At 43.7% G+C, this 24791-nt stretch overlaps 1 protein-coding gene across 2 annotated transcripts in view; it reads left to right on the forward strand.

Moving 5' to 3' along the window:
* The window catches only part of GLI3 (GLI family zinc finger 3), a 180713-nt gene extending 171675 nt beyond the window's left edge, over nt 1-9038 (forward strand). Inside the window, exons 12-15 of one of the 2 annotated variants that reach the window (XM_069958403.1) lie at nt 190-354; nt 2294-2584; nt 4959-5289; nt 5400-9038. In XM_069958403.1, coding sequence (XP_069814504.1) covers nt 190-354; nt 2294-2584; nt 4959-5289; nt 5400-7534 — 2922 coding nt within the window. In that variant the 3' untranslated portion in view covers nt 7535-9038. The remainder of the gene's footprint in view (nt 1-189; nt 355-2293; nt 2585-4958; nt 5290-5399) is intronic. The other variant, XM_069958404.1, reaches the window with a different exon arrangement.
* The last annotated feature ends 15753 nt before the right edge of the window (nt 9039-24791 follow it).

Consider the following 24791-nt stretch of genomic DNA (forward strand, 5'->3'; position numbering starts at 1 on the left):
CGAATACGGATGATAATCGTTCCGTGGAATAGGGCCTTTAGAGGGCTAAAGATGGGTTATGCAGATAAAACATCTCTTTAAACTACATTGTGGTAAAAAAAAAAAATAAAAAAAATTGTACTCTCTTATAAATAGTTACCAGTGGTTACAGTCAATTTGATAAAAAAAAAAACCTTTCTTCTCTTCTAGTTTGAAGGGTGCTCAAAGGCTTACTCCAGATTAGAAAACTTGAAAACTCACTTGCGATCTCACACTGGAGAAAAACCATATGTCTGTGAGCATGAGGGCTGCAACAAGGCTTTCTCCAACGCATCAGACAGAGCGAAGCATCAGAACCGAACTCATTCCAATGAGGTAAGCACCAACAGCCATAACATTTATACCCCATACTGTAGCTTTAAGATGTCATTAGAACACTTAAAACAGTCATTAATCTTAAAGATGACATTTGTGCTCGGGTTTGGATGAACCCCAGAGTGCTCGAGGTTTGCTCATCTCTAATTGTGATCAATTTCTATACCTTTGTTCTTATGGAATTTAGAGCAATGCTAATAGCAAATGTCTGGGGAATATTTCATCATGATAATCTTTTAATTGTGTAGTTTCTTAGATGAAAACTATGCTAGGAATGTGCCACATTAGGATGAGATCTCCAGTTTTTGCAGGATCCTGGAATTTTAAGTGCTCATTAATATTGTACAAAGAATTGGATAGCTCAATAATAAGAAGAAGTTGTGATGTCTACACTTTGCTTATTATTTTACTTTGTATTTTATCTTTAAGCCTACTGAAGGTTATTTTTCTGACAAATAAAAATTACTGCAAAATTAATATGTGCGGAATACAGATGAGCAAACCTTGGCCACATTCGGGTTCGTCTGAACCCGGACTCTTAGGGGGAGATTTATGAAAGGGTGTAAATATACACCTGGTGTAAACTGCCCACAGCAACCAATCACAGCTCAGCTTTCAGCTCTGGTACAATATAAGAGGAGCTGTGATTGGTTGCTGTGGGCAGTTTACACCAGGTGTATATCTACACCCTTTCATAAATCTCCCCCTTAGTATTTAAATATTGTTAGCTGAAAAAGTAAATGCAGCCCTAAGACTGGAAAACATGGATACATGCATAGGCCATGCTCACATGATGTAAGACGCCGGCCGTTCTGTGACCCGCCTGGGTCACTGAATGGCCAGTGTCAGGGAAGATCATCCCGGCCGATATTGATCTTCATTTCTGGCTAATTGGGTTGCGGGCGCATCTGTGTGCGCACACATCCCAGTTTGCCACTGCACACAACGGAACGTGTGGCCAGAGCTACACGCTCTATTGTGCTCTATTGTGATTTATGCAATACATACGTTGAGTAAACATGGCCATAGGCTGTATCCATATTTTCCGGGACTTTCTAGGGCTGCATCCAACTTCTTGAATCTGAACATGCTCAAGGTTTGCTCATCTTTAGTGCTGAATAATGTGTTGTTCACCTAGTTCGCAATATGTTTTAGTTATTGACTAGAAGTTTGTGCTGCAGAGCTGTACTTCTCTTTTTAAGTTGAGGCAGGAAGGTACATATGTAACTAGCATATGTAAAGCCCAATATGAAAGTGGACACAGCAAGATTGTTTTTGAGTGAGCACTAGATAATATAGTTAAAGCAGAAAAAGAATGGATTTAATATGAGCTTTTATGGGTTCTGTATTATGACTCAGACTTTCCATGTCTATTCATTACAATAAAGTTAGAAAAACTGACATTCCATGGTATGTTTTAGGTTTCCAACATGACTTTTCCTGCAAATTTTTATTGTATCTTTGCTGAGTCTATTCTCCTTCTATGATTCCTTAGTTTAATGTGTGTATTCCAGTCTTTAATTTTCAGGTTCCAGAAAATGTTCCCCTTTTTTTTTTTATCTTTGTTTTCCTTCATATGCATCCCTTGCATCCTTATTAGGCTGGCAGACAGTATATATCCAGTCATATAAGTGAGTCAAAATTCTAAATTAGTATCAGTATCAGTCATGCCAAATGTACAGTATAGACGTAAGATACCATACTGCTAGTCTAAATTCCTGTTAAAATTCTGGAAGCTAGCCCCATCTTGTGGTTCCAACAAAAAATGCATCAGTCATGTTGCTCACTATTGCCTGCATGGTGTTTACTCTATGTAGACAGTTTCTGGTAAACATTACGTGTGCTCGGTTTTGATTATAATAATGTGCCTTTAAAGCAGTACATCCATTATTACAGCAATAAGTATAATTGCTTACTATTCTTTCTTTTTTTTCTGCAGAAACCGTATGTGTGCAAGATCCCTGGCTGTACTAAGCGTTACACAGATCCAAGCTCTTTGAGAAAACATGTTAAAACAGTACATGGTCCTGAAGCGCATGTAACAAAGAAACAGCGGGGAGACATCCACCCAAGACCTCCTCCACCAAGAGAACCAGGAAGCCATTCGCAGTCCCGGTCACCAGGCCATCCAATTCAGGGTGTGCATGGCGAGCACAAGGACCTCAATAACACTACCTCAAAGCATGAAGAATGCATCCATGTGAAATCGGTGAAGACTGAAAAGCCAATGGTATGTAGGATAAAGACATTTTACATTTTGTGTCCTGTCCCTTCCATGTGTCTGGATTTTCCCACAAGAACCAATCACAATAACAGGTTTTATATCTTAGTAGTTGCTAATAAAATGGAATCTGAGTAGATTTTGTAGATTCTTGCCTGGCTTATGCCTGTTTCCAGGTGCAAACTTTAATAAATCAGGTGCGGGAGTAGGCCACACCTTCTCCCTGCCTTGTCGCACCCCCTGCCCACGTATCAGTAAAGCGGGGGATACAGCTGGCCTGCTAATCTGCCCCTTTTTCATGGTGTACACCAGGGGCGCTTGATGATAAATCACCCCCCAGTTGTGTTTCTGATTGGTGGGGGTCTGACCACTGGAACCCCCATAGATGACAAGAATTGGGCAACAGAGATCATGTTTTTCCAAACAAAATTTTTATTGAAAAGGTCAGTCAAGTACAAAGCATGTAACAAATAGGAACACGCAGGTCCCAGACAAGATAGAAAATCAGCAAAAACATTGAAGATGACCTCATTCAATGTTTTATGCTATAGTGAGGTATTATTACATAAGCTTTAAATTCTTGGAGACCTAATATGCTCCAATTATTCTAGGCTAAGGTGACCATAAGAAGTAAAACTATAAAAACAGAGATCATGTTAAAGATGTTAAGTTAAAAGTAATGTAACCCCCATTGTAACCCCAATGAAAGTTGAGGGACCACTGCGCATATATATATATATATATATATATATATATATATATATATATATATACACACACACACACACACACACACACACACACACATACATACACTGGAGGGATGTCTGCTGCTCCAAGTAAGGGTACTACTACAAGGAACGATAATCCTATTCGGCCGATTATTGTTCTGTGTACTAAAGACAATGGCTGATCGTTGATATAAGTTCAGACCTATAATCATCGTGCACCGACCGTGCACCGCTACGTGTAATAGCAGTGCACGGCCGACGCTGACGATTAGCAAAGAAGAATACATACCTAATCCATGGTCCAGGGTTCCTCTTCCTCAGAGCTTCTTACCGGGTCCCGTGCGCTCCGGCTTCTCAGCGGCCTGTGTCAGCTGACAGGCCCCTCGGCCAATCACAGGCCGGAACCGACGCAGCCAGTGATTGGCCGAGCGGCCTGTCAGCAGAGACAAGCCGCTGTGAAGCTGAAGTGCGCGGAACCGGGGAGAAGTTAAGAAGAGGAACCCTGGACCATGGATTAGATATGTATACAGTTTAAACAAAGGCTGCAAGGACATCGGTAATGATGTCCCTGCAGCCCTTGTTTAACGATTATCGGGCCGTGTAATAGGCCAAGTAAACGAGCAAAGATCTAGCAGATCGCTGCTCGTTTACAGGTATTATCGGGCCCCCATTGGCCCGTGTAATACCACCCTAAGACACTAGTTGGACAGCAGGAACTTCAGAGGATGCGCTTGCCATGTATTAAATTTTTTTAGTACAAATATTCATGGGTAGGTAGCACTGTAGCTATGCAAATCAAGCTACAAATGTTCAATATTTTCCCCTTGGTTTTCAAGAACACTCCTCTCCATTTACAAAGCTATTGTACTACCACCGAAGGTCAGCTTTAATTGCTACAACATGCCTACAAATGCTGTCCCTCAGATCTGACTGACACTGATGTAATGTTACCAATGGCCTCATTTTTTTGCAAGTAAAATACTGATCCTAGCATTTGGCAGATCCTGTCTGTTGAACTTTTGTGGTGTTTCACACAATATATTATTTTAGGAATATTTCATATGACCACACCTTTAAACCTGAATTAGTCCAACTAACTTGTTTAGAAAGACACAGATGATGTGTTAGTGACTAATATATTACAATGTTACAACTGAAATGTACTAATGTAATGTTTTTTTCTGTCTGATGTTCTCAAATGTCTTTCTCATACTTTCTAAGGACAGTGGGTAATAAGGTGAGGGATGCTAATCTTTTCTATGTTTGGATCAGAAATACAATTTTCTCATTTCCACAGTATTAACTATAGTAGTTCTGTGCTATGATTTCTATCATTTCCTTGAGAACTGATAGCATTGGTGTCAATAGTTGACCATTGTTTTGTGTTGTTTTCGTGCTTGTTTCTGTGTGTTATCATTTGTTTTCACTGCTTTTGTTCTAAAACTATTAAAAGTATATAAAAACCAGATATAACTTTGAAATGTGTTACATTTGTTAAACATTAAAAACAATTAGACCTGCATAGTATTTGTGGTGCTTGTATGATAGAGGCCAACGAATAAACAGATCTTTATTTTAGATCATTTTATTAATTATCAATGTATGTTGCTATTTTGCACATTTAATAGTATTATTTTTTCATTTCTGTCAAGCAGACATCTCAGCCAAGCCCTGGTGGTAAGTCTTCATGCAGCAGCGAGCAGTCCCCCATCAGCAACTATACCAACAGTGGGATCGAGCTTACTTTGAATAATGGAGGTAGCATAGGAGACCTCAGCACCCTGGATGATACCCCAATCATGGACTCTACCATTTCCACAGCAACCACAGGACTTGGTTTACAAGGCAGAAGGATCATGACAGGAACCAAATGGATGGAACAAGTCAAAGTAGAAAGAATAAAGCAGATTAATGGAGTGCTTCCAAGACTGAACCCAGTTCCACCTTCAAAGACACCATGTCTACCACCAATCACTGGAAATGGTATTATTTCTCTTTTTATACTTTATTTCTTTGCATTGTGTTCTCTTGTGGTTACTTTTCTTTTTGCCTTTTTAAGGTGAAACTTATTCTCTTATCATTCTTTATTCTAGGTGTGCAGTTGGGCAGCAACATAAATTTAGGAGGATCTATGGCTGCACTTCCAAACAGGAATGAACTTTCAAGCACGGACATCACAGTACTAAATATTTTGAATAACAGGAGAGACAGCAATACGAGCACAATTAGTTCTGCCTACTTAAGCAGTAGAAGGTCCTCTGGAATTTCACCGTGCTTTTCTAGTCGAAGATCCAGTGAAGCTTCCCAGGTAGAAGGAAGACTTCATAACATAAGTGTTGCCGATTCCTATGATCCCATATCCACTGATGCCTCAAGAAGATCTAGCGAATCCAGTCAGTGTGATGGGCTACCAAGCCTCCTCAGTCTTACTCCTGCACAGCAATACAGGTTAAAAGCAAAATATGCTGCTGCTACAGGTGGTCCTCCACCTACACCACTGCCAAACATGGACATGATAAGTCTGAAGACTAGAATGGCATTGCTTGGTGATAGTAGAGATAGTAGATTATCTCCTCTTTCTTCATCAAATGTTCCTAGAAGGTGTAGTGATGGTGGAGTTGGCACTTTTGGAAGGAGACATTTTATATCAAATGAGCTTCAAGGGAATGCTATGCGAAGAGCAAGTGACCCTGTAAAAATGGTTTCTGCAAACTTATCCACTGGTAGAGTTCAGCGGTTCAACAGCCTAAACAGCATCAGCACTCACGATGTGGCTCCACCTATAGAAAGGCGCAACTTAGCTCTGCAAAACTATACCCGCAGTGTGTATTCTCCATGTCCTCCTAGTATAAGTGAAAATGTTGCCTTGGAAGCTATGATCATGGAAGCAGAAGGGAACCTGGATGATGAAGATTTCTTGCCCGATGATATGGTTCAGTACCTTAATTCGCAAAACCAAAGCCTGTACGAAAACACTCAAAATATTGAGTTAGACAAACCACAAAACAATGCAGAAACAGCAAGGAACATTAACAACTATGACCAATCCCAAATGAATAATAACTCCTATAATCATGCTTTCCACAATATTGAGCAGACAGACCAAGTAAATAATAAAAATGACCTTCCTATACAATGGAATGAAGTTACCTCAGGCAGTGCTGAGCACTCCCCTTCCAGAGCTAGGTATGGACATCGCTTAAATACTCAACAAGATAAAGTGTTTGGAATGTACAATAATATGATGGTCCAACAGCAAATCATGTCAAAAAGTGGACAATCACAGCAAAGAGGATATCAAAATATGCAAAACAATCCTCAAGCATTACAGCAAAATCTTAACCTGTACAATCATTCATTGTCTATGAAAGATCAACAGTACCCAATAGCAGGCAGTTTCTACAATCCAGTTATCCGGGGGCAGAAGTTTATAGGCAACAATCAAATGAGTAATGGTCAGCAGAACATTGTACCATCCACACACTATACTGAGCAATCATCTAATGCAGCTAACATCGTCCAGAATCAAAATCTTCTAAACCAGGAATATCTACAGCAATTTGCAACTGAACATATGGTCCATGGTATGCATTTCTTAGGCATGAACCGATCTAATCAGACAGTTCAAAACAGTCACATTGTGGAAGGTACACAGAGCTTACTGTCAACCTCACAGCCCAGTGGGAATCAACAGGCCAGAAATTATCTGTCATGTGCAAGTAACCAACAAATTTACAAAGCAAACGGTATTAAACTAGAAATGCAGCCACAGCAGCATTGTGCCAATCCACAGAATTATTCAGGTCAGTTCTATGACCAAACAATGGGATACACTCAACAGCGGGTAAAACCAAGCTCTCACACGATAACAGAAGCAAGCTGTCTCCTTAAAGATAGCAGTAATACCAATGCATCTGAGCTTCTTTCTCCAGGAGCTAACCAAGTGACCAGCACAGTAAATAATATTGATGGCAGCAGTTTAGATGGGGTGCAAATTGATTTTGATGCCATTATAGATGATGGGGATCATGCCAGTTTAATTTCAGGAGCTCTTAGCCCAAGCATCATTCAAAATCTGTCAAGGAATTCATCACGTCTTACCACACCTCGAGCGTCTCTTACATTCCCAACCATGCCAGTGAGTACCGGTAACATGGCAATCGGGGACATGAGTTCATTGCTAACCTCACTTGCAGAAGAAAGCAAGTTTCTTGCTGTTATGCAATAGACTGGAGACTAAAACAAACTTGCATCAACAAGAAAGCAACTCTTTTATATGTATGTACGTATTTTAGCAATTTTATCCCTAATAAATGGGATACATTCCAAGTATGTTCCTTTTATGGAATAAAGACTCAAACCCTAAAGTGTTGTAGGGAGAAATAGTCTTCCATTTCAATTTTGGATCAGTATTGCCAATTCAAGACCATTTTTTTTCTTTTTTTCTCCAAATGGGTCTATATGCTTTTTACTGTGTATGACAGCATAACTGTGTAATGTCGGTGCATGTTTGACGTGAAAAAAAAAGTCTTAATTATGTTTAGTTGTTCTGTTTAGTCAATTGGTACTGTATAAAGTGTTTTGTATTTGGAAACTCACGGCCCAGTTGCTATGAGACTCCTCACTATCCATGGTAACTACTTTGCTCACATTTTATTTGAATACGCCTGTTCATATTACATACTGTATGGCCTCACCTAAAAGTCCTAATTCTCCTAATTCTGCACAGCTACTAGAGGAAAGAACTTAAAAGTGAGTTTTAATGGCGGTTGCATGAAAAATGGGTATATGAATGACACATCCCAAAAAAATTTCTGTTTTGTTCTTTTTTCATGATTTTTCAGTTGACATTTTAACCCAGAAGTTAACCAAGTCCAATACTTAGAAAGGGGTATCTTATTATCTCAAGCCATCACTGTATGATACTATGTCATACTTCTTATAAGCCACACTTCTACTTCACTTGTGATTCGTGGAACAGCAATTTTGTAGAAAGGGACGCATCCACTTTTAAGTAGTAGAATTATTGTTGTTATGTGCATAATGTATGGTACTCGTGTATATGGTGGAACGGTACAGTACTTGACTACAAGTAGCACTATGTACTTTATTTCCCAAAGAAAACTAGTTCGTGCTTTTCAAAAGGTATTATGTTTCCTCTCACGTTATTTTGTATTTTGTTTATAGCCTATTATGTTGTCAATAACATATCAGCATTTTAGTACATTCTTGAAATCTATGTGCCTTATGTTTGTTTCTGGTTTGTCTTTTTTTTTAATTTTTTAATGGGGACCAAGATTATTGCCAAACTTGTCATCCTACAACAGTTTCAGTCAGCAAATGGCATGCCACTATTTTACTATCCAAAATGTTTTCTTTCCATGACTGCTTATTTTAAAATTTTTTAGAATGGCCTTTGTTTGGTGCATCCTGAAAAGAATGTATTATAGAAATCATTGTCATTTTTTTTTTTACAAATGTTTTTGTATTAAAATGTGTACTCTTATTTCTTATTTTTCCTTTTCATTTTTTACATTGTAAATATATTAAAGTGCGTTAGAGATAGGAGTATAAATTTATAGGCCTGCTAGCCATAGTTCAATACAGCAATTCAACAGCTGTGGATCCAAGAGTCTCAAGCTTTGGGCCAGCAGGATGGATCTGTAGCACTATGTACACAATAAATGTACCTTTTGCTGTCAGAACCAATTAGCTTTTTTGTAACAAAATAAAAAAATTCTTACCTTAATAAAAAAGAACTTTGTAATTATCCATGTTTGTTTCTGTCTCCTTACTTCAGCTATATCGTTAAAAGCAGTGGCGTAGCTGCCATAGAGGCAGAGTAGGCAGCTGCTATGGGGCCCATGGGGGAATGGGGCCTGGGGATGTACAGGGAAGATAAGTGCTGTCCTGTGTCTTTCTGCTTAACCCCTTATGTACTGCAGTGTGTAAGTGACCCAAAGTTAATTTACATGCTGCAACACAAAAAAAAGAGTTAAAAGCAGAAGAGAAGGAGATCTCTGCTTAACCCTTATTTGTGTTGCAGCATGTAAGTGGGGTTTGTGACACTTAAGCCCCTATAACAAAGGGCCAGCGCTCCCTTGCTACATGTTCCCTGTTCCCTGCGAGCGAATAAGAGACAGGGAGGGGGTGCTGCCCGGGTGATCGCTAGACCTAATAGCCCAGGGGAGTTAGCAGCGGTCTGCTGCCAGCGCTCCTATTACGCGGAGCGGCGGAAACATATCGCTGATAACATGTTTAAAGACAACGATTAGCTGACAGACATCGTGCATGTTGGCTTATCACTGTGTTCTATTACACAAGATGATTATCGGCTGAATACGGCTGATAATCATTGTGCGGGGGGGGGGGGGAGGTGTACAGTTATTTTTTGCTACGGGGCCCCATGAATACTAACTACACCCCTGGTTAAAAGGTACAGTTTAAAACGTGATAAATAATGAAATAGGTATTCTGTACCCAGTAAAAAAGGCAACAAGCTTTAGAACCTATCATATACCCCCATGACATCAATGACTTATCCTAAAGAACTAAAACAGACTCTATAGTTGCATATTAATAATAGAAAACTTGAATGTATTTTGAGGTAGATTTATCAAGGATGGAGTAGATTCTTGCTTTCTTCCTGGTGTATGCCAGCGGTTACCCCTCCGCTCAGTTGAAGGCGGCGCGGGAAGGCGGGAAAGAGGTGTGGTTTCCTCCCACACCAGATGTATTGTGATTTTTGCCCTCTTGCAGGCATAAATAATGATGCAATCTACACCTTCTCCTGAGCAGGTATGTAGATTTGTGCTGCAATGCCTAAGACAGAAACAGAGCAGCCAGCCAGCTTTACTGAAAGGCGTACGCCTCTTAGTAAATCCGGCCTGGGAAAAGGGGATGGAGCTTTATTTAAGACTGGCGTACTAGTACGCCAGTCTTGACAAATGTCCCTGGGATCAGTGTATGTAAGTATCCCCCCCACCAATCCTGCAACATCTACCTGCTGTGACCAGATCTGCCTGCTGTAATTAGATACTGTTTTTATAGTAAAGAAAGCTTGTCGCCTCCTGAGATTGAACCTTTTTTTATCTAGGCGGAGGCAGTGCCCCCTTGTCTTTTGAGGGGGTTTTACCTGGAACATGTTTCATCCAAGATCCATGCCACCTAACAGTTTTTTTGCCTGCCTTTGAACCTTTTCCAGCTCTAGGACATCCTTTCTATGAATCGGTGCCTGAAACGGAACAGCATACTTCAGATGAGGCCGCACCAAAGCGTAAAGGGGTACTCCGGGCAAAATGTATTTTTAAATATGTTATTACATAAAGAAAGTTATACAAATCCCTAATATACAGTACACTAATTATGGGAAATGCACATATTGTGCTATTTCCCTCACTTTAGTAGATCAGGCAGGCTCACTTCATAAAAAAAAATGAAGTGTCATGAATGTCATGTCTCAAGTGTATGCACCAGCAGGGGGCGCATGTAAAAGCATAGCATTAAAGTTCTCCCTCCCTCCCTGTGCTGGTAATGTCCCCCTCCCTCTGTCCCACCCCCTGCCCTGTCCTATTACACTTGCTGCAGTGGGGTGAGCGCTCCTTATCTGACGCTCACCCCAACTAGCTGCCCCCTCTGAGCCCATCTCTCCTCTGGCCGGTCCCGTGCAGGAGCGCTCACCCGCCGCCCCGTCCCGGTGGGGTGAGAGCTCCTGCACCTACCCCCAACTTGCTGCTTCTAGGGATCTGAGCCCTCTGACCGGTCCCTTGCACGGGCGGGGTGAGCGCTCATGCACCTCCTTTGAGTCTGCCCCCCTTCATCACAGCCCACCGCCTGTGCTAATGCCCTGTGCAGAGCTAATGCACCACTTCCCAAGCGGTTGCACCTTCTCCCAAGCAGCTTGCTTCATCGTGCTCTGTGAAGCAAATTGATTGGGAGAAGGTGCAGATGCTTAGGAAGAGGTGCATAAGCGCTCACCCCGCTGGGACGTGGCGGCAGGTGAGCACTCTGCACGGGACCAGGCAGCGGGCTGTGATGAAGGGGGCGGACTCTGAGGAGGTGCTTGAGCGCTCACCCCGCGGGGTGGCGGGTGAGCGCACGTGCAAGGGACCGGTCAGAAGGCTCAGTTCCTGAGGGGCGGCAAGTTGGGGGTAGGTGCAGGAGCTCTCACCCTGCTGGGATGGGGGGGGGGCGGGTGAGCACGGACCGACCAGGGGAGAGATGGGCTCAGAGGGGGCAGCTAGTTGGGGTGAGCGTCAGATAAAGAGCGCTCACCCCACTGCAGCAAATGTAATAGGACCGGGCAGGGGGTGGGACAAAGGGAGGGGGACATTACCAGCACAGGGAGGGAGTGATGGAGAATAGACGTCTATTCTAATGCTATACTTTTACATGCGCCCCCTGCTGGTGCATACACTTGAGACGTGACGTCACATTTTTTTGAGGAAGTGAGCCTGCCTGATCTACTAAAGTGAGGGAAATAGCAGAATATGTGCATTTCCCATAATTAGTGTATATCAGGGATTTGTATAACTTTCTTAATAACATATTTAACCCCTTAATGACATCGGGCGTATATTTACGCCCTGATGCCGGTAAGGACGTTCAGAGCGGGGCCGCGCGGCGACCCCGCTCTGAACCGCGGCAGTCCCGGGTGCCGCTTGTAGCCCGGGACCGTAGGTATTAGCGGGCATGGTCCGATCGCCGTGCCCGCTAATACAGTAATCAGATGCAGCTGTCAAACATGACAGCTGCATCCGATTACCGGATTCAGCTGTTCCCTGGTGTCTAGTGGTGGAGATCGCTCCTCCGGAATGTTATCCCGGAGGAGCGATCTCCGTTTCTGAAGCCGGCCGGGGACCGCTCCAAGATGGCGCCGTCCCCGGCTCGGCACTCGTTTACTTCCGGCTGCAGCAGCCCGAAGTAAACGAGTGCCTATCTCATGGATCTCTGCAGCATATCTGTGCTGCAGAGATCTCTATGAGAGATCAAAGCACTTATACTAGAAATCCCCCAGGGGGGCTTCTAGTATAAGTGTTAAAGTAAAAAAAAAAGTGTTGTTAATAGTAAAAAGCCCCCTCCCCTAATAAAAGTCTGAATCACCCCCCTTTTCCCACATTATAAATAAAAGTAAATAAATAAGCAAACATGTTTGGTTTCGCCGCGTGCGTAATCGCCTGAACTATTAATTAATCACATTCCTGATCTCGCACGGTAAATGGCGTCAGCGCAAAAAAATCCCAAAGTGCAAAATTGCGCATTTTTGGTCGCATCAAATCCAGAAAAATTGTAATAAAAAGCGATCAAAAAGTCGTATATGCGCAATCAAGGTACCGATAGAAAGAACATATCATGGCGCAAAAAATGACACCTCACACAGCCCCATAGACCAAAGGATAAAAGCGCTATAAGCCTGGGAATGAAGTGGTTTTAAGTGACGTATATTTGTTGACAATGGTTTAAATTTTTTACAGGCCATCAGCTACAATATAAGTTATACATGTTACATATCGTTTTAATCGTAACGACTTGAGGAACATATATAACAAGTCAGTTTTACCCCAGGGCGAATGGCGTAAAAACACATTTCCCCCAAATAAACAAAATGCATTTTTATTTTCAATTTCACCACACTTTGAATTTTTTTCTGGTTTCGCAGTGTACTTTATGCAAAAATTCAGCCTGTCATTGCAAAGTACAATTAGTGACGCCAAAAATAAGGGCTCATGTGGGTTTCTAGGTGGAAAAATGCAAGTGCTATGGCCTTTTAAGCACAAGGAGGAAAAAACTAAAACGCAAAAATCTAAATTGGCTCTGTCCTTAAGGGGTTAAAAATACATTTTGCCCGGAGTACCCCTTTAACCTCTTAAGGATGCATGACGTACCCGTACGTCCTGCGCCCGCAAGAGGTGTTCAGAGCGGGGCCGCGCGTTGTCCCGGAGGAACGATCTCCGTGACTGGTGCCGGCCAGGGTCTCTGCCGCAGCCGAAAGCATCCGACTGCTGATCTCATTGATCTTTGCTGTTTAACTATACAGCAAAGATCTCAATGAGAGATCTGTATACTTATACTAGAAGTCCCCCAGGGGGGCTTCTAGTATAAGTGTAAAAAAAAAAAAGTGTTATTATTAGAAAAAAGCCCCCTCCCCTAATAAAAGTTAGAATCACCCCCCTTTATCCATGTTTTTAATAAAAGTAAATAAATAAATAAACATGTTTGGTATCGCCGCATGCGTAATCGCCCGAACTTTTAATTAATCACATTCCTGATCTTGCACGATAAACGGCGTAAGCGCAAAAAAATCCCAAAGTGCAAAATTGCACATTTTTGGTCGCATCAAATCCAGAAAAATTTAATAAAAAGTGATCAAAAAAGTACCGATAGAAATTAAACATCATGGCGCAAAAAATGACACCTCACACAGACCCATAGACCAGGATAAAAGCTTTATAAGCCTGGGAATGGAGCAATTTTAAGGAACATATATTTGTTAACAATGGCTTGAATTTTTTACAAGCCATCAGATAAAAAAAAGTTATACATGTTACATATCGTTTTAATCGTAACGACTTGAGGAACATGCATAACATAATTGTGGGGTTTTTTTTCAATTTCACCAAACATTGAATTTTTTGCTGGTTTCGCAGTGTATTTTATGCAAAAATTCAGCCTGTCATTGCAAAGTACAATTAGTGACGCAAAAAATAAGGGCTCGTGTGGGTCTCTACGTGGAAAAATGCTGGTGCTATAGCCTTTTAAACACAAGGAGGAAAAAACTAAAACGCAAAAACGAAAATTGGCTCCGTCCTTAAGATGTTAATAATGCGGTAATATTATATCCCTGTCCCGAGAGTTCATGCCTGTTGTAATACTTGGCAATATTCTGGTGGCCTTAGAAGCAGATGACTGACATTGTGTGCTGTTCTGTAGTCTATTATCTACAAGTATACCCAGATGCTTCTCTATCAGTGACTCTCCCAGAGTAACTTCCCCCCAGGACATATGATGCATGTGAGTTATTAGTACCCAGGTGCATAACTTTACATTTATCTACATTGAACCTCATCTGCCAAGTGGACGCCCAAACACTCAGTGTGTCTAAGTTAGTTTACAACATCTGCACATGTTCCATAGACTGTACTGTACTACAAAGCTTGGTGTCATCTGCAAAGTTAGAAACATTGCTGTTAATTCCAGCCTCAATATCATTAATAAACAAGTTAAACAGAAGGGGGCCCAGTACTGACCCTTGGGGTACACACTTATGACCGGGGACCATTCGGAGTAGGAATCATTGAGTTTTAAATCCAGTTACAGACTAAACTTTCTAAATCCATAGATCTTAATTTGCCCATCAGACGCCCATGAGGGACAATATCAAATGCTTTAGTAAAATCCAGGTACACTAAACCCACAGCGACCCCACTGTCCAGGCTTCTACTCTCTTCTTCATAAAAACATATTAGGTTGGTTTGACAACTTCTGTCTTTAGTAAAACCATGCTGGTTATCACCACAATAGAATCTGTCAGCTCCCAGGCACTACCTAAGGTGCTGACAGTGTGCTCTAGCTGGTAGCCCCCAGTAGGCATGGCGCCTTTTTGGTAATTTTCCGTGCAGCGGATTATGTACAATCTTATCTCTCCTACTGTACTAGAGAGTCACACAGCAGTTGTTCGTGCCACACTCTGGCATGCATCCTACTCCCTCCTCCTCCCTCCTCCTCCATAAATAATCAATGCTGCCCGGACTCCTGCTCGCTCAGCTGTCAGATTGCAGATCAGTCTTCTGTAGGCAGTTTATGTCTGAAAGAAACACTTGGGTATAATTGAATCTCTTCTCCCTAATGTGTTGGAGCTGTGGTCTAGGGGTAACTCAATTGTCTAGAGACCTACCAGCAGTTCATTCTCTTGTTTGAATCCCCTGATGGAAATTAAATGTATGTCTTTTTTTCTCATTATTGTATAATTTTTAAGGCTATGTTCACACACAGTATTTTTGTTCAATATTTTGGTCAGTATTTTGCAACCAAAACCAGAAGTGGATTGAGAACACAGACAGGCTATGTTCTATCACTGTTGAAATTGAGTGGATGGCTGCCATTTAATAGCAAATAATTACTGTTATTTTAAAACAATGTCCAATATTAGCCATTAAATGACGGCCATCGGCTCAATTTCAACAGTGTGAGTACATAGTGTTCTCAATCCACTCCTGGTTTTGGTTGCAAAATACTGAGCATAAATACTATGTGTGAACATAGCCTTAAAGGGGAACTCCGGATAAGAAAAAACTTGTTTTCTATTAAAGTACATTGAAAGTTATATAGATGTGTCTATACAATGTAATACCGTATCTGTTCGGTTGTGCCACACCGGTAGCTGATAGAAATGCAGGAATGGCCCTTGTGCAAATCCACATTGTCTCCTGCTCCCACTGCTCTCCCCCCTTAGGAGACAAATATTCCATGCCTCTGTCTCACATTGTGTGTGTGTTTGCTGAGCACAGGCTGATGATGCAGACAGGGGGCAGGGAGTGATCTCCCAGGAGGCTTGGCTGGATCCCCCAATCCCCTGAGTGATTCACCATGTTTGACCAGCCAGAAGCAGCTGCAACACTGATTTCTCTAATTGTGCAGAAGTGTGCAGTGAAATTAGGGCTGTGTTCACACATGTTGGAGTGTCATTGCAGTACTGCAGCGTATTTACAAAAATGATGCAGCAACCCAAGTAAATGGTGCTGATATGATCAGAGCCTTATTGTGGGGCTCAACTTCAAAGATAACAGATGCTTTATCATAATATGTGCTTGGAAATGAAAAGAAAAAAAAATTCAAAAAGTTCTATACTTTATTCCAATATCAGCGTTGTGCTGTGTGGTGTTACAGGTAGAGAATACAGTGTGCTGTGTGGTGTTACAGGTAGAGAATACAGCGTGCTGTGTGGTGTTATAGAAAGAGAATACAGTGTGCTGTGTGGTGTTACAGGTAGAGAATACAGCATGCTGTGTGGTGTTACAGGTAGAGAATACAACGTGCTGTGTGGTGTTATAGGTAGAGAATACAGCATGCTGTGTGGTGTTACGGGTAGAGAATACAGTGTGCTGTGTGGTGTTACAGGTAGAGAATACAGCTTGCTGTGTGGTGTTACAGGTAGAGAATACAGCTTGCTGTGTGGTGTTACAGGTAGAGAATACAGCGGGCTGTGTGGGTGGGACCACAATAAAATAATAAATTATTGCAAATAATTCAGTAACACAATGAAACTGCAGTATAGATGTTCTGCAACAGCTTTGGGTGGGGAAAAGGCAGGGTGGAGGACTGTGATGGACAGCTGAGGGTGAGCATTGCATTCTGGAACCTTTAGAACTGCGTACAACTGACAAACCAGGAAGTGCAGAAACACAAAACAGAACAACCCCCCCCCCCCCCCCCCCCAAAAAAAAGGGATTTTTGGTAGTTTAAAAAATGGAATAGGTAGGTAAGTAAGGCTATATATTTCTGCAGAAGTTTCATTTTTTTTAACATCTACCTGGAGTTCCCCTTTAAAAATTATACAATAATGAGGGAAAAAGGAGATCTATTTAATTTCCATCAGGGGATTCAAACCAGAGAATGAACTGCTGGCAGGTCTCTAGACAGGTGAGTTACCCCTAGACCACAGCTCCAACACATTAGGGAGAAGAGATTCAATTATACCCAAGTGTTTCTTTCAGACAAACTGCCTACAGAAGACTGATCTGCAATCTGACAGCTGAGCGAGCAGGAGGCCGGGAAGAATTGATTATTCATGAAGAGGCAGGAGGATGCATGCCAGAGTGTGGCACGAACAACTGCTCTGTGACTCTTTAGTATAGTAGGAGACATAAGATTATATGTAATCCACTGCACGGAAAATTACCAAGTCACCATGCTCTCTGGGGACTGCCAGCTACAGCACACTGTCAGCACCTTAGGTAGGGCCCAGGAAATGACAGATTCACTTTAGGCTTAGCGGTCTATAGTTTCCTGGGGAAGTCCTAGAGGCCTTTTTTGAAGATCAGCACTATATTTTCCTACACTAGTCCATTGGCACAATAGTAGTCAAAGCACTGCTGACTATTTTGTACAAGGGTAAAGAAATTACAGAACTGAGTTCTGTAAAAACTTCACATAAAGCTAATAGAACTGATTTCCCTTTAAGTACACCTGCAACCTATACATTACCAACTGTAAATCATTCAGGAGGAGGCGGGGCCTAAAGTTATAGCTGGTGTCCAGACTGAAGGGCTGGAAGAGATGTGCCGGATCACAAGCAGCATTGATGTAAGTACACACTGCTGCTTGTGATCCAGTTTTCCTTTATTGTTATCGGCATCACATCCGACATTAACAGTAAGATGTGTGCCTAACAACTGTAAATTTGAAAGTCTGCACTAAAGACTTGATCAGCCAAGGAGTGGGCGTTTTCCCTATCCTTGGCTGATCGCTGTCACTTTTACATGGGCCGGTTATTGGCCACAGGAGCTATTCTAGCAATTGGCTGTGTAAAAGGGCCTTGATAAACCTGTACTGCACATCACTAAAACCAGTTTCTTTGACAACGATTGTGTGGTACACTAAGGAAATTGGGTTAGTGAAACATATACACTCATGACATATACACTGCACCCAGGTAGCCCCTTGCTATATAACCTGTCACAACCCATATGCTTACCAAACTACTACACTGCTTAGATAGCCCAATTGGCTTTAAATTTAACAGAAATTCCCCTAACTGGCTTATCCTTGAAGCTCTAGTAAATCTGACATGATAATTATAATGCTTGAAAAAGCACTATAATGTAATGCGTATTCTTCTTCTTCCAGCCATTTTTATGTGATTAACCCTTAGAGGATTGGGCCAATTTCAATTTTTGCATTTTCGTTTTTTCCTCCTTGTGCTTAAAAGGCCATAGCACTTGCATTTTTTCACCTAGAGACCCACATGAGCCCTTATTTTTTGTGTCACTAATTGTACTTTGCAATGACAGGCTCAATTTTTTCATAAAGGACACTGCAAAACCAGAAAAAAATTCAATGTGTGAAATTGAAAAAAACAACGCCTTTTTTTTTTATTTCAGGGTTTTTCGTTTTTAACGCCGCTCGCCCTTGGGTAAAACTGACTTGTTATATATGTTCGTCAAGTTGTTTCAATTACAACGATATGTAACATGTATAACTTTTATTGTATCTGATGGCCTGTAAAAAATTCAAACCATTGTTAACAAATATATGTTCCTTAAAACCGCTCTATTCCCAGGCTTATAACGCTTTTATTCTTGGGTCTATGGGGCTGTGTCAGGTGTCATTTTTTGCGCCATGATGTGTTCTTTCTATTGGTACCTTGATTGTGCATATGCGATTTTGCACTTTGGAATTTCTTTGCGCTTACCCCATTTACTGTGCGAGATCAGGAATGGGATTAATTAATAGTTCAGGCGATTACGCTCACGGCGATAACAAACATGTTTATTTATTTATTATTATTTATAACATGGGAAAATGGGGGGTGATTCAAACTTTTATTAGCGGAGGGGGCTTTTTAATAATAACAATACTTTTTTTTTTCTTTTTTACTTTTACACTTATTCTAGAAGCCCCCCTGGGATACTTCTAGTGTGAGCACTCTGATCTCTCATTGAGATCTATCCTGTATACTAATACAGGATAGATAGATGAGATAGGCACTTTGATTGTTTCCGGCTGCTGCAGCTGGAAGCAATCGAGCGCCTAGCCGGGATCAGCACCATTACGGCGCTGAGCCCGGACGGAGGAGGATGTGTGGATCGCTCCTCCGGGATAACATTCCGGAGGAGCGATCCACCCCACTAGACACCAGGGATGGCTGCATTCAAGTAATCGGATGCAGCTGTCAACTTTGACAGCTGCATCCGATTACTTTATTAGCAGGCACGGCGATCGGACCATGTCCGCTAATAGCCACGGTCCCGGGCTACATGCGACACCCTGGACCGCGGCGGTCCAGAGTGCGGCCGCCGCGCGACCCCGCTCTGAACACACGTAGGCGGCCCTGGACGTACAGGTACGTCCAGTGTCGCCTAAGGGTCAATTCAGCCCAGACCGCTTTGCGCACAGACTCAGTTCAAACTACGTTCTGAAGTCCTCGGCGGTGACAGGTGTGCTATCGATTTTTGGTTTCGATAGGGTTTGTCGTTTTTAAGAAATTTACATTTAAAGACCCCTAATTTCCCGTAGAAAATAATGGCCCATTGGAAATAATAGCCACATTGTAAACGCTAACAGGCAATCACAGCACATATGCAAATAGCTGAAATATAGCAGCCAATAGGAACTCAAAGGTCTTGTTAGTCAATGGCTCACCACATCCACACAGTCACATGTCCACTATTGGCCAAAGAAGATGGAAGGTCTTTAACGATTTTGTCACACTGACATGAGTAAGATTGTCATGGTAACCAAGCAATGATTTTTGCCATTATAAGTAGCAGAGTTCAGTCAGTAAAGTAGCAAAGCTGAGCCAGCCAGTTAGCAGGGACGGTAGCCAAGCCGCTCTTAAAGGGGCGGTACCCTAGCCACTCTTAAAGGACGCTACCCTAGCTGCTCTTAAAGGGGCGGTACTCAAGCTGCTCTTAAAGGGGCGGTACCCAAGCCGCTCTAAAAGGGACGGTACCCAAGTCGCTATTAAAGAAACGATACCCAAGTCACTCTTAAATGGACGGTACCCAAGTCGCTCTTAAAGGATCACAACTTAAGCTGGTTTTCAAAGGATGGTAACTAAGTCTCATTTAAAGGGACAGTACTTAAGCTGGTCTTAAAGGGACAGTATATTGGTCACTCAAAGCGTTGGCACCAAAGTCGCTCCTTAAGGGACTGTACCAATGTCGTTCTTAAAGAGAGGGTATCAAGGGTTAAACTTTCTCTTAAAGGGAAGTCACTGTTAATGGGGCACTCTTTTCAACCTTCTGCATAATCCACCAGAAGAAGGTAACTTTGTATTTTAGGCTATGTTCACACAACTTATGAGACCGGCCGTTCCGTGACCCCGGCCGGATCATCTCAGCCGGTACTTAAGTACCGGCCGTGTGAACTTTCCGGCCGCAGCCGCTCGCTTCACTGTGTGAACTGACAGGTCTTTCTGAGGCCAGAAATTCACTGAATTCCGGCCGCAGAAAACTGACATGTCAGTTTTTTTCCGGCGGCGTATGGCTAGCCTTAGGCTATGTTCACACAACGTAAAACTACAGCCGTAGTTCTCGCCGCAGAACTACGGCCGTAGTTTTGCGGTGTGGAACAATGCCTTATTTGCAATGGGATCCCATACGCCGCCGGAAAAAACTGACATGTCAGTTTTCTGCGGCCGGAATTCAGTGACGATCAGTGGCAGCATTTTATTACTTACACATAGGAGTGGATAAACTTTACCATAGGCCCGGGGCTGTGCATCAAGCCTGGGCCCCCCCATCGCACTGTAACTATGGCGGCACTAGCCTGCTGTTCAGAGTACAGGATAGTTAATGTAATGCCCTGTTTTGTGCAAAATTGCAGTAAAAAAGCAGCATTTTTTTGCAAATCATGGCAGAACTGTAGCAAGGAGATAATACATTACTTAATGTCTTTTTGGGTGGCCCGCCCGAAACGGACCTATTATAATCTGCTACTGTTTACACAGATTGTCGGTCACTGTGTCTGCTGTCCTTATGGGTTGGAGTGAGGATAGCTGGTAGGTCTGCAGTGGCCTAGGGTTGCTAGATGGCAGATAGCAGGTGAGCTTCTAGTGTTTCACTGGGGCACTCGTGGTGTCACCCACCCCCGGACACAATGACACTGGGCTTTGTAAAGAGCAATACAATGTGTGGGTGCAGATGCGGTGGAGAAGAATAAAAACAGCATTTAACCAATGGATGACTTTACGTTACACAGCATTGTAGGTGCAGGTACTGTACTGGTGTTGGCAGTGCTTGAGGTAATAGCTAGTAGTAAGTTGCTTGACTTAGAATAGGTTCAAGGGCTGTGTTGGCGGCCTTGCCTAATTGGTGCAATACTCTGCCTGTTTGTGCAAGATAGTTTATTGTTGTTTAGTGTTGCAGAAAAAGAAGAAAAAGACCTCATACTCATGGTTAGGGTAAGTAGTGAAGAAGACCGCCTTTTGCCAAACAAGTCCAGTGACTGTCAGGTTTGGTAGCACGAGTCCCAGGCTTGAACTACTGGGCGAAGCTAACCTCTCGAGATTACCAGAAAAGGCCGACTGTGAAAATCTGTGACTGAAGATTTTCTGCAGTCTACAACCAGGCCTGGCTTAGTCCTAGGCCCTGTGTCTCTTTGTCTCTCACCAACTCCACTACTGAATAAAGACCAAAGATCCCAGGGCCTAGGACTAAGCCAGGCCTGGTTGTAGACTGCAGCAGCAACAACTCTCTGTGTCTCCTCACTGCAGCAAACTGACGAACCTCCCACCAGGAACTAACTAGCTTATATAGGGGTGACCGGGTCTAACCTCCTACTGGTGGGGAACATACCAAAGGAAAAGAAGGAAGAAGTATGATGGGATGCATGCATGGTACCCAGGGCCGTTTTAATACATTGGTGGGCCCAGTGCACAGCCCTCAAGAGTGGGCCCCCCCCCTTCCCTTTCGGCACATTGTATAATGTACTGAATTTGCCCCCACACTGTATCAAGAGCCCCAATACATACAGTAGTTACCTTATAACACTATTTCCACCATACAGTGATTACATATTACATAAAAACTGCACTAAACAAAACAGAAAGATATCACCAATGATACCATTACATAATACCGCCACATCATGACCCCTAACACTACAACCCTATAACAGAGTGCAGTTACATCCAGTGACTCACCGGAGGCGTCTTCTCTGATCAGAGTCTGTCACCTTTTCTTTTTCTCTCCATCCAGCCTGGGCCACCTTGAAGTCTTCTCCTGGCTGTGAATCTTCTCTCCAGACTCTGCCAGACAAATATTTTAGGCTCCAACACATACAGTAGTTAGGTCCCTTGTACCCCTATACAGTAGTTACACCCCTCTGTACTCCTACATAGTTACACCCCTCTGTGCCTCCATAGTTTTAAGGTGTCCCTGTAGTATATAGCCCCTCATGTGCTCCTCCAGTTATATACAGCCCTCCTGTGCGCTCCTCCATTAGTATATAGCCCCCCTGTGCACTCTCCTCAGTAGTATATAGCCCCCCTGTGCTCTCCCACAATAGTATATAGCCCCCCTGTGCTCTCCCCCAATAGTATATAGCCCCCCTGTGCTCTCCAATAGTATATAGACCCCTATGCTCTCCCACAATAGTATATAGCCCCCCTGTGCTCTCCCCCAATAGTATATAGCCCCCCCTGTGCTCTCCCCAATAGTATATAGCCCCCTGTGCTCTCCCCAATAGTATATAGCCCCCCTGTGCTCTCCATAATATATAGCCCCCCTGTGCTCTCCCCAATAGTATATAGACCCCTGTGCTCCCCAATAGTATATAGACCCCTGTGCTCCCCAATAGTATATAGCTCCCCTGTGCTCCCCAACAGTATATAGCCCCCTGTGCTCCCCAATAGTATATAGCTCCCCTGTGTTCCCCCATAGTATATAGCCCCCTGTGCTCCCCCATAGTATATAGCCCCCTGTGCTCCCCCATACAGGGCTCCAGATGGCGACCAAAATGGTCGCCAATGCGACTGACTTTTTGCAAATGGCGCCCAGATTTATTAATCTGGGCGCCATTTGCGACTGGCCCCGGCGGCGGCGCGCTGTCTCTTTAAGATGCGCGGCTGATGCGCGGCTGCCGGGGGTGTCCCGTCCTATCCCCGGCAGCGCGGCGCATCAGTGAGCTGCCTGGGGCCCTGACTTCCGGCACAGGAAGCGCACGTCAGAGACGCTTCCTGTGTCAGAAGTCACAGCCCCGGCGTACAGAGAGCTCACTGACGCGCCGCGCTGCCGGGGATAGGACGGGACACCCCCGGCAGCTGCGCATCAGCCGGGGACAGCGCCTGAAGAACAAGAGGATCGCCGGGGGAGCGGGTTGTCAGGTGAGTTTGTGTGTTTGTTTTTTTTTAAATATTGCTTAGCATAGAGGAAAGGGAGGGGGGGGGCTTTATAATGGGGGGAAGAGAAGGGGGGGCATCTATAATGGGGGGAGAAGAGGGGCCATCTTCAAGGGGGGGAGAGGGGGCCATCTATAATGGGGGGGGGGAGAGGGGGCATCTATAATGGGGGGGGGGGGGAGAGGGGCATCTATAAGGTGAGGGGGTATCTATAAGGGGGGGAGAAGAGGGGGCATCTATAATGGGGGGGAGAAGAGGGGGTATCTATAATGGGGGGAGGAGGGGGCATCTATAATGGGGGGAGAAGAGGGGGTATCTATAATGGGGGGAGAAGAGGGGGTATCTATAATGGGGGGAGAAGAGGGGGCATCTATAATGGGGGGAGAAGAGGGGGAATCTATAATGGGGGGAGAAGAGGGGGTATCTATAATGGGGGGAGAAGAGGGGGTATCTATAATGGGGGGGAGAAGAGGGGGTATCTATAATGGGGGGGAGAAGAGGGGGTATCTATAATGGGGGGGAGGAGGGGGCATCTATAATGGGGGGGGGAGAGGGGGCATCTATAAGGTGAGGGGGAATCTATAAGGGGGGGAGAAGAGGGGGCATCTATAATGGGGGGGAGAAGAGGGGGTATCTATAATGGGGGGGAGGAGGGGGCATCTATAATGGGGGGGGAGAGGGGGCATCTATAATGGGGGGGGGAGAGGGGGCATCTATAAGGTGAGGGGGAATCTATAAGGGGGGGAGAAGAGGGGGTATCTATAATGGGGGGGAGAAGAGGGGGTATCTATAATGGGGGGAGAGGGGGCCATCTATAAGGGGAGGGGGTATCTATAAGGGGGGGAGAAGAGGGGGTATCTATAATGGGGGGGAGGAGGGGGTATCTATAATGGGGGGAGAAGAGGGGGCATCTATAATGGGGGGGGGAGAGGGGGCATCTATAATGGGGGGGGAGAGGGGGCATCTATAAGGTGAGGGGGAATCTATAAGGGGGGGAGAAGAGGGGGTATCTATAATGGGGGGGAGAAGAGGGGGTATCTATAATGGGGGGAGAGGGGGCCATCTATAAGGGGAGGGGGTATCTATAAGGGGGGGAGAAGAGGGGGCATCTATAATGGGGGGAGGAGGGGGCATCTATAATGGGGGGGAGAAGAGGGGGTATCTATAATGGGGGGGAGGAGGGGGTCATCTATAAGGGGAGGGGGCCATCTATAAGTGTAGGGCAAACTGGCTGCAGACACTGGGAGATAGATATATGCACAATTATTATTATCAGGGCCCCTCAGGTGTCTGTATTGTAGGGGGTCACTTGCATTAGTCACTAGGTGAGAGATATATCTATCTATATACACATCTTGTGGGGGGTCACTATGGCTGCAGTCAGAAGTCTAGCTCAGTATGTATAGACTGTTGCAAGCTTTTAAAG

The sequence above is a fragment of the Dendropsophus ebraccatus genome, chromosome 2 (genome assembly GCF_027789765.1).
Source record: "Dendropsophus ebraccatus isolate aDenEbr1 chromosome 2, aDenEbr1.pat, whole genome shotgun sequence".
NCBI classification, from domain to species: Eukaryota; Metazoa; Chordata; class Amphibia; order Anura; family Hylidae; genus Dendropsophus; species Dendropsophus ebraccatus.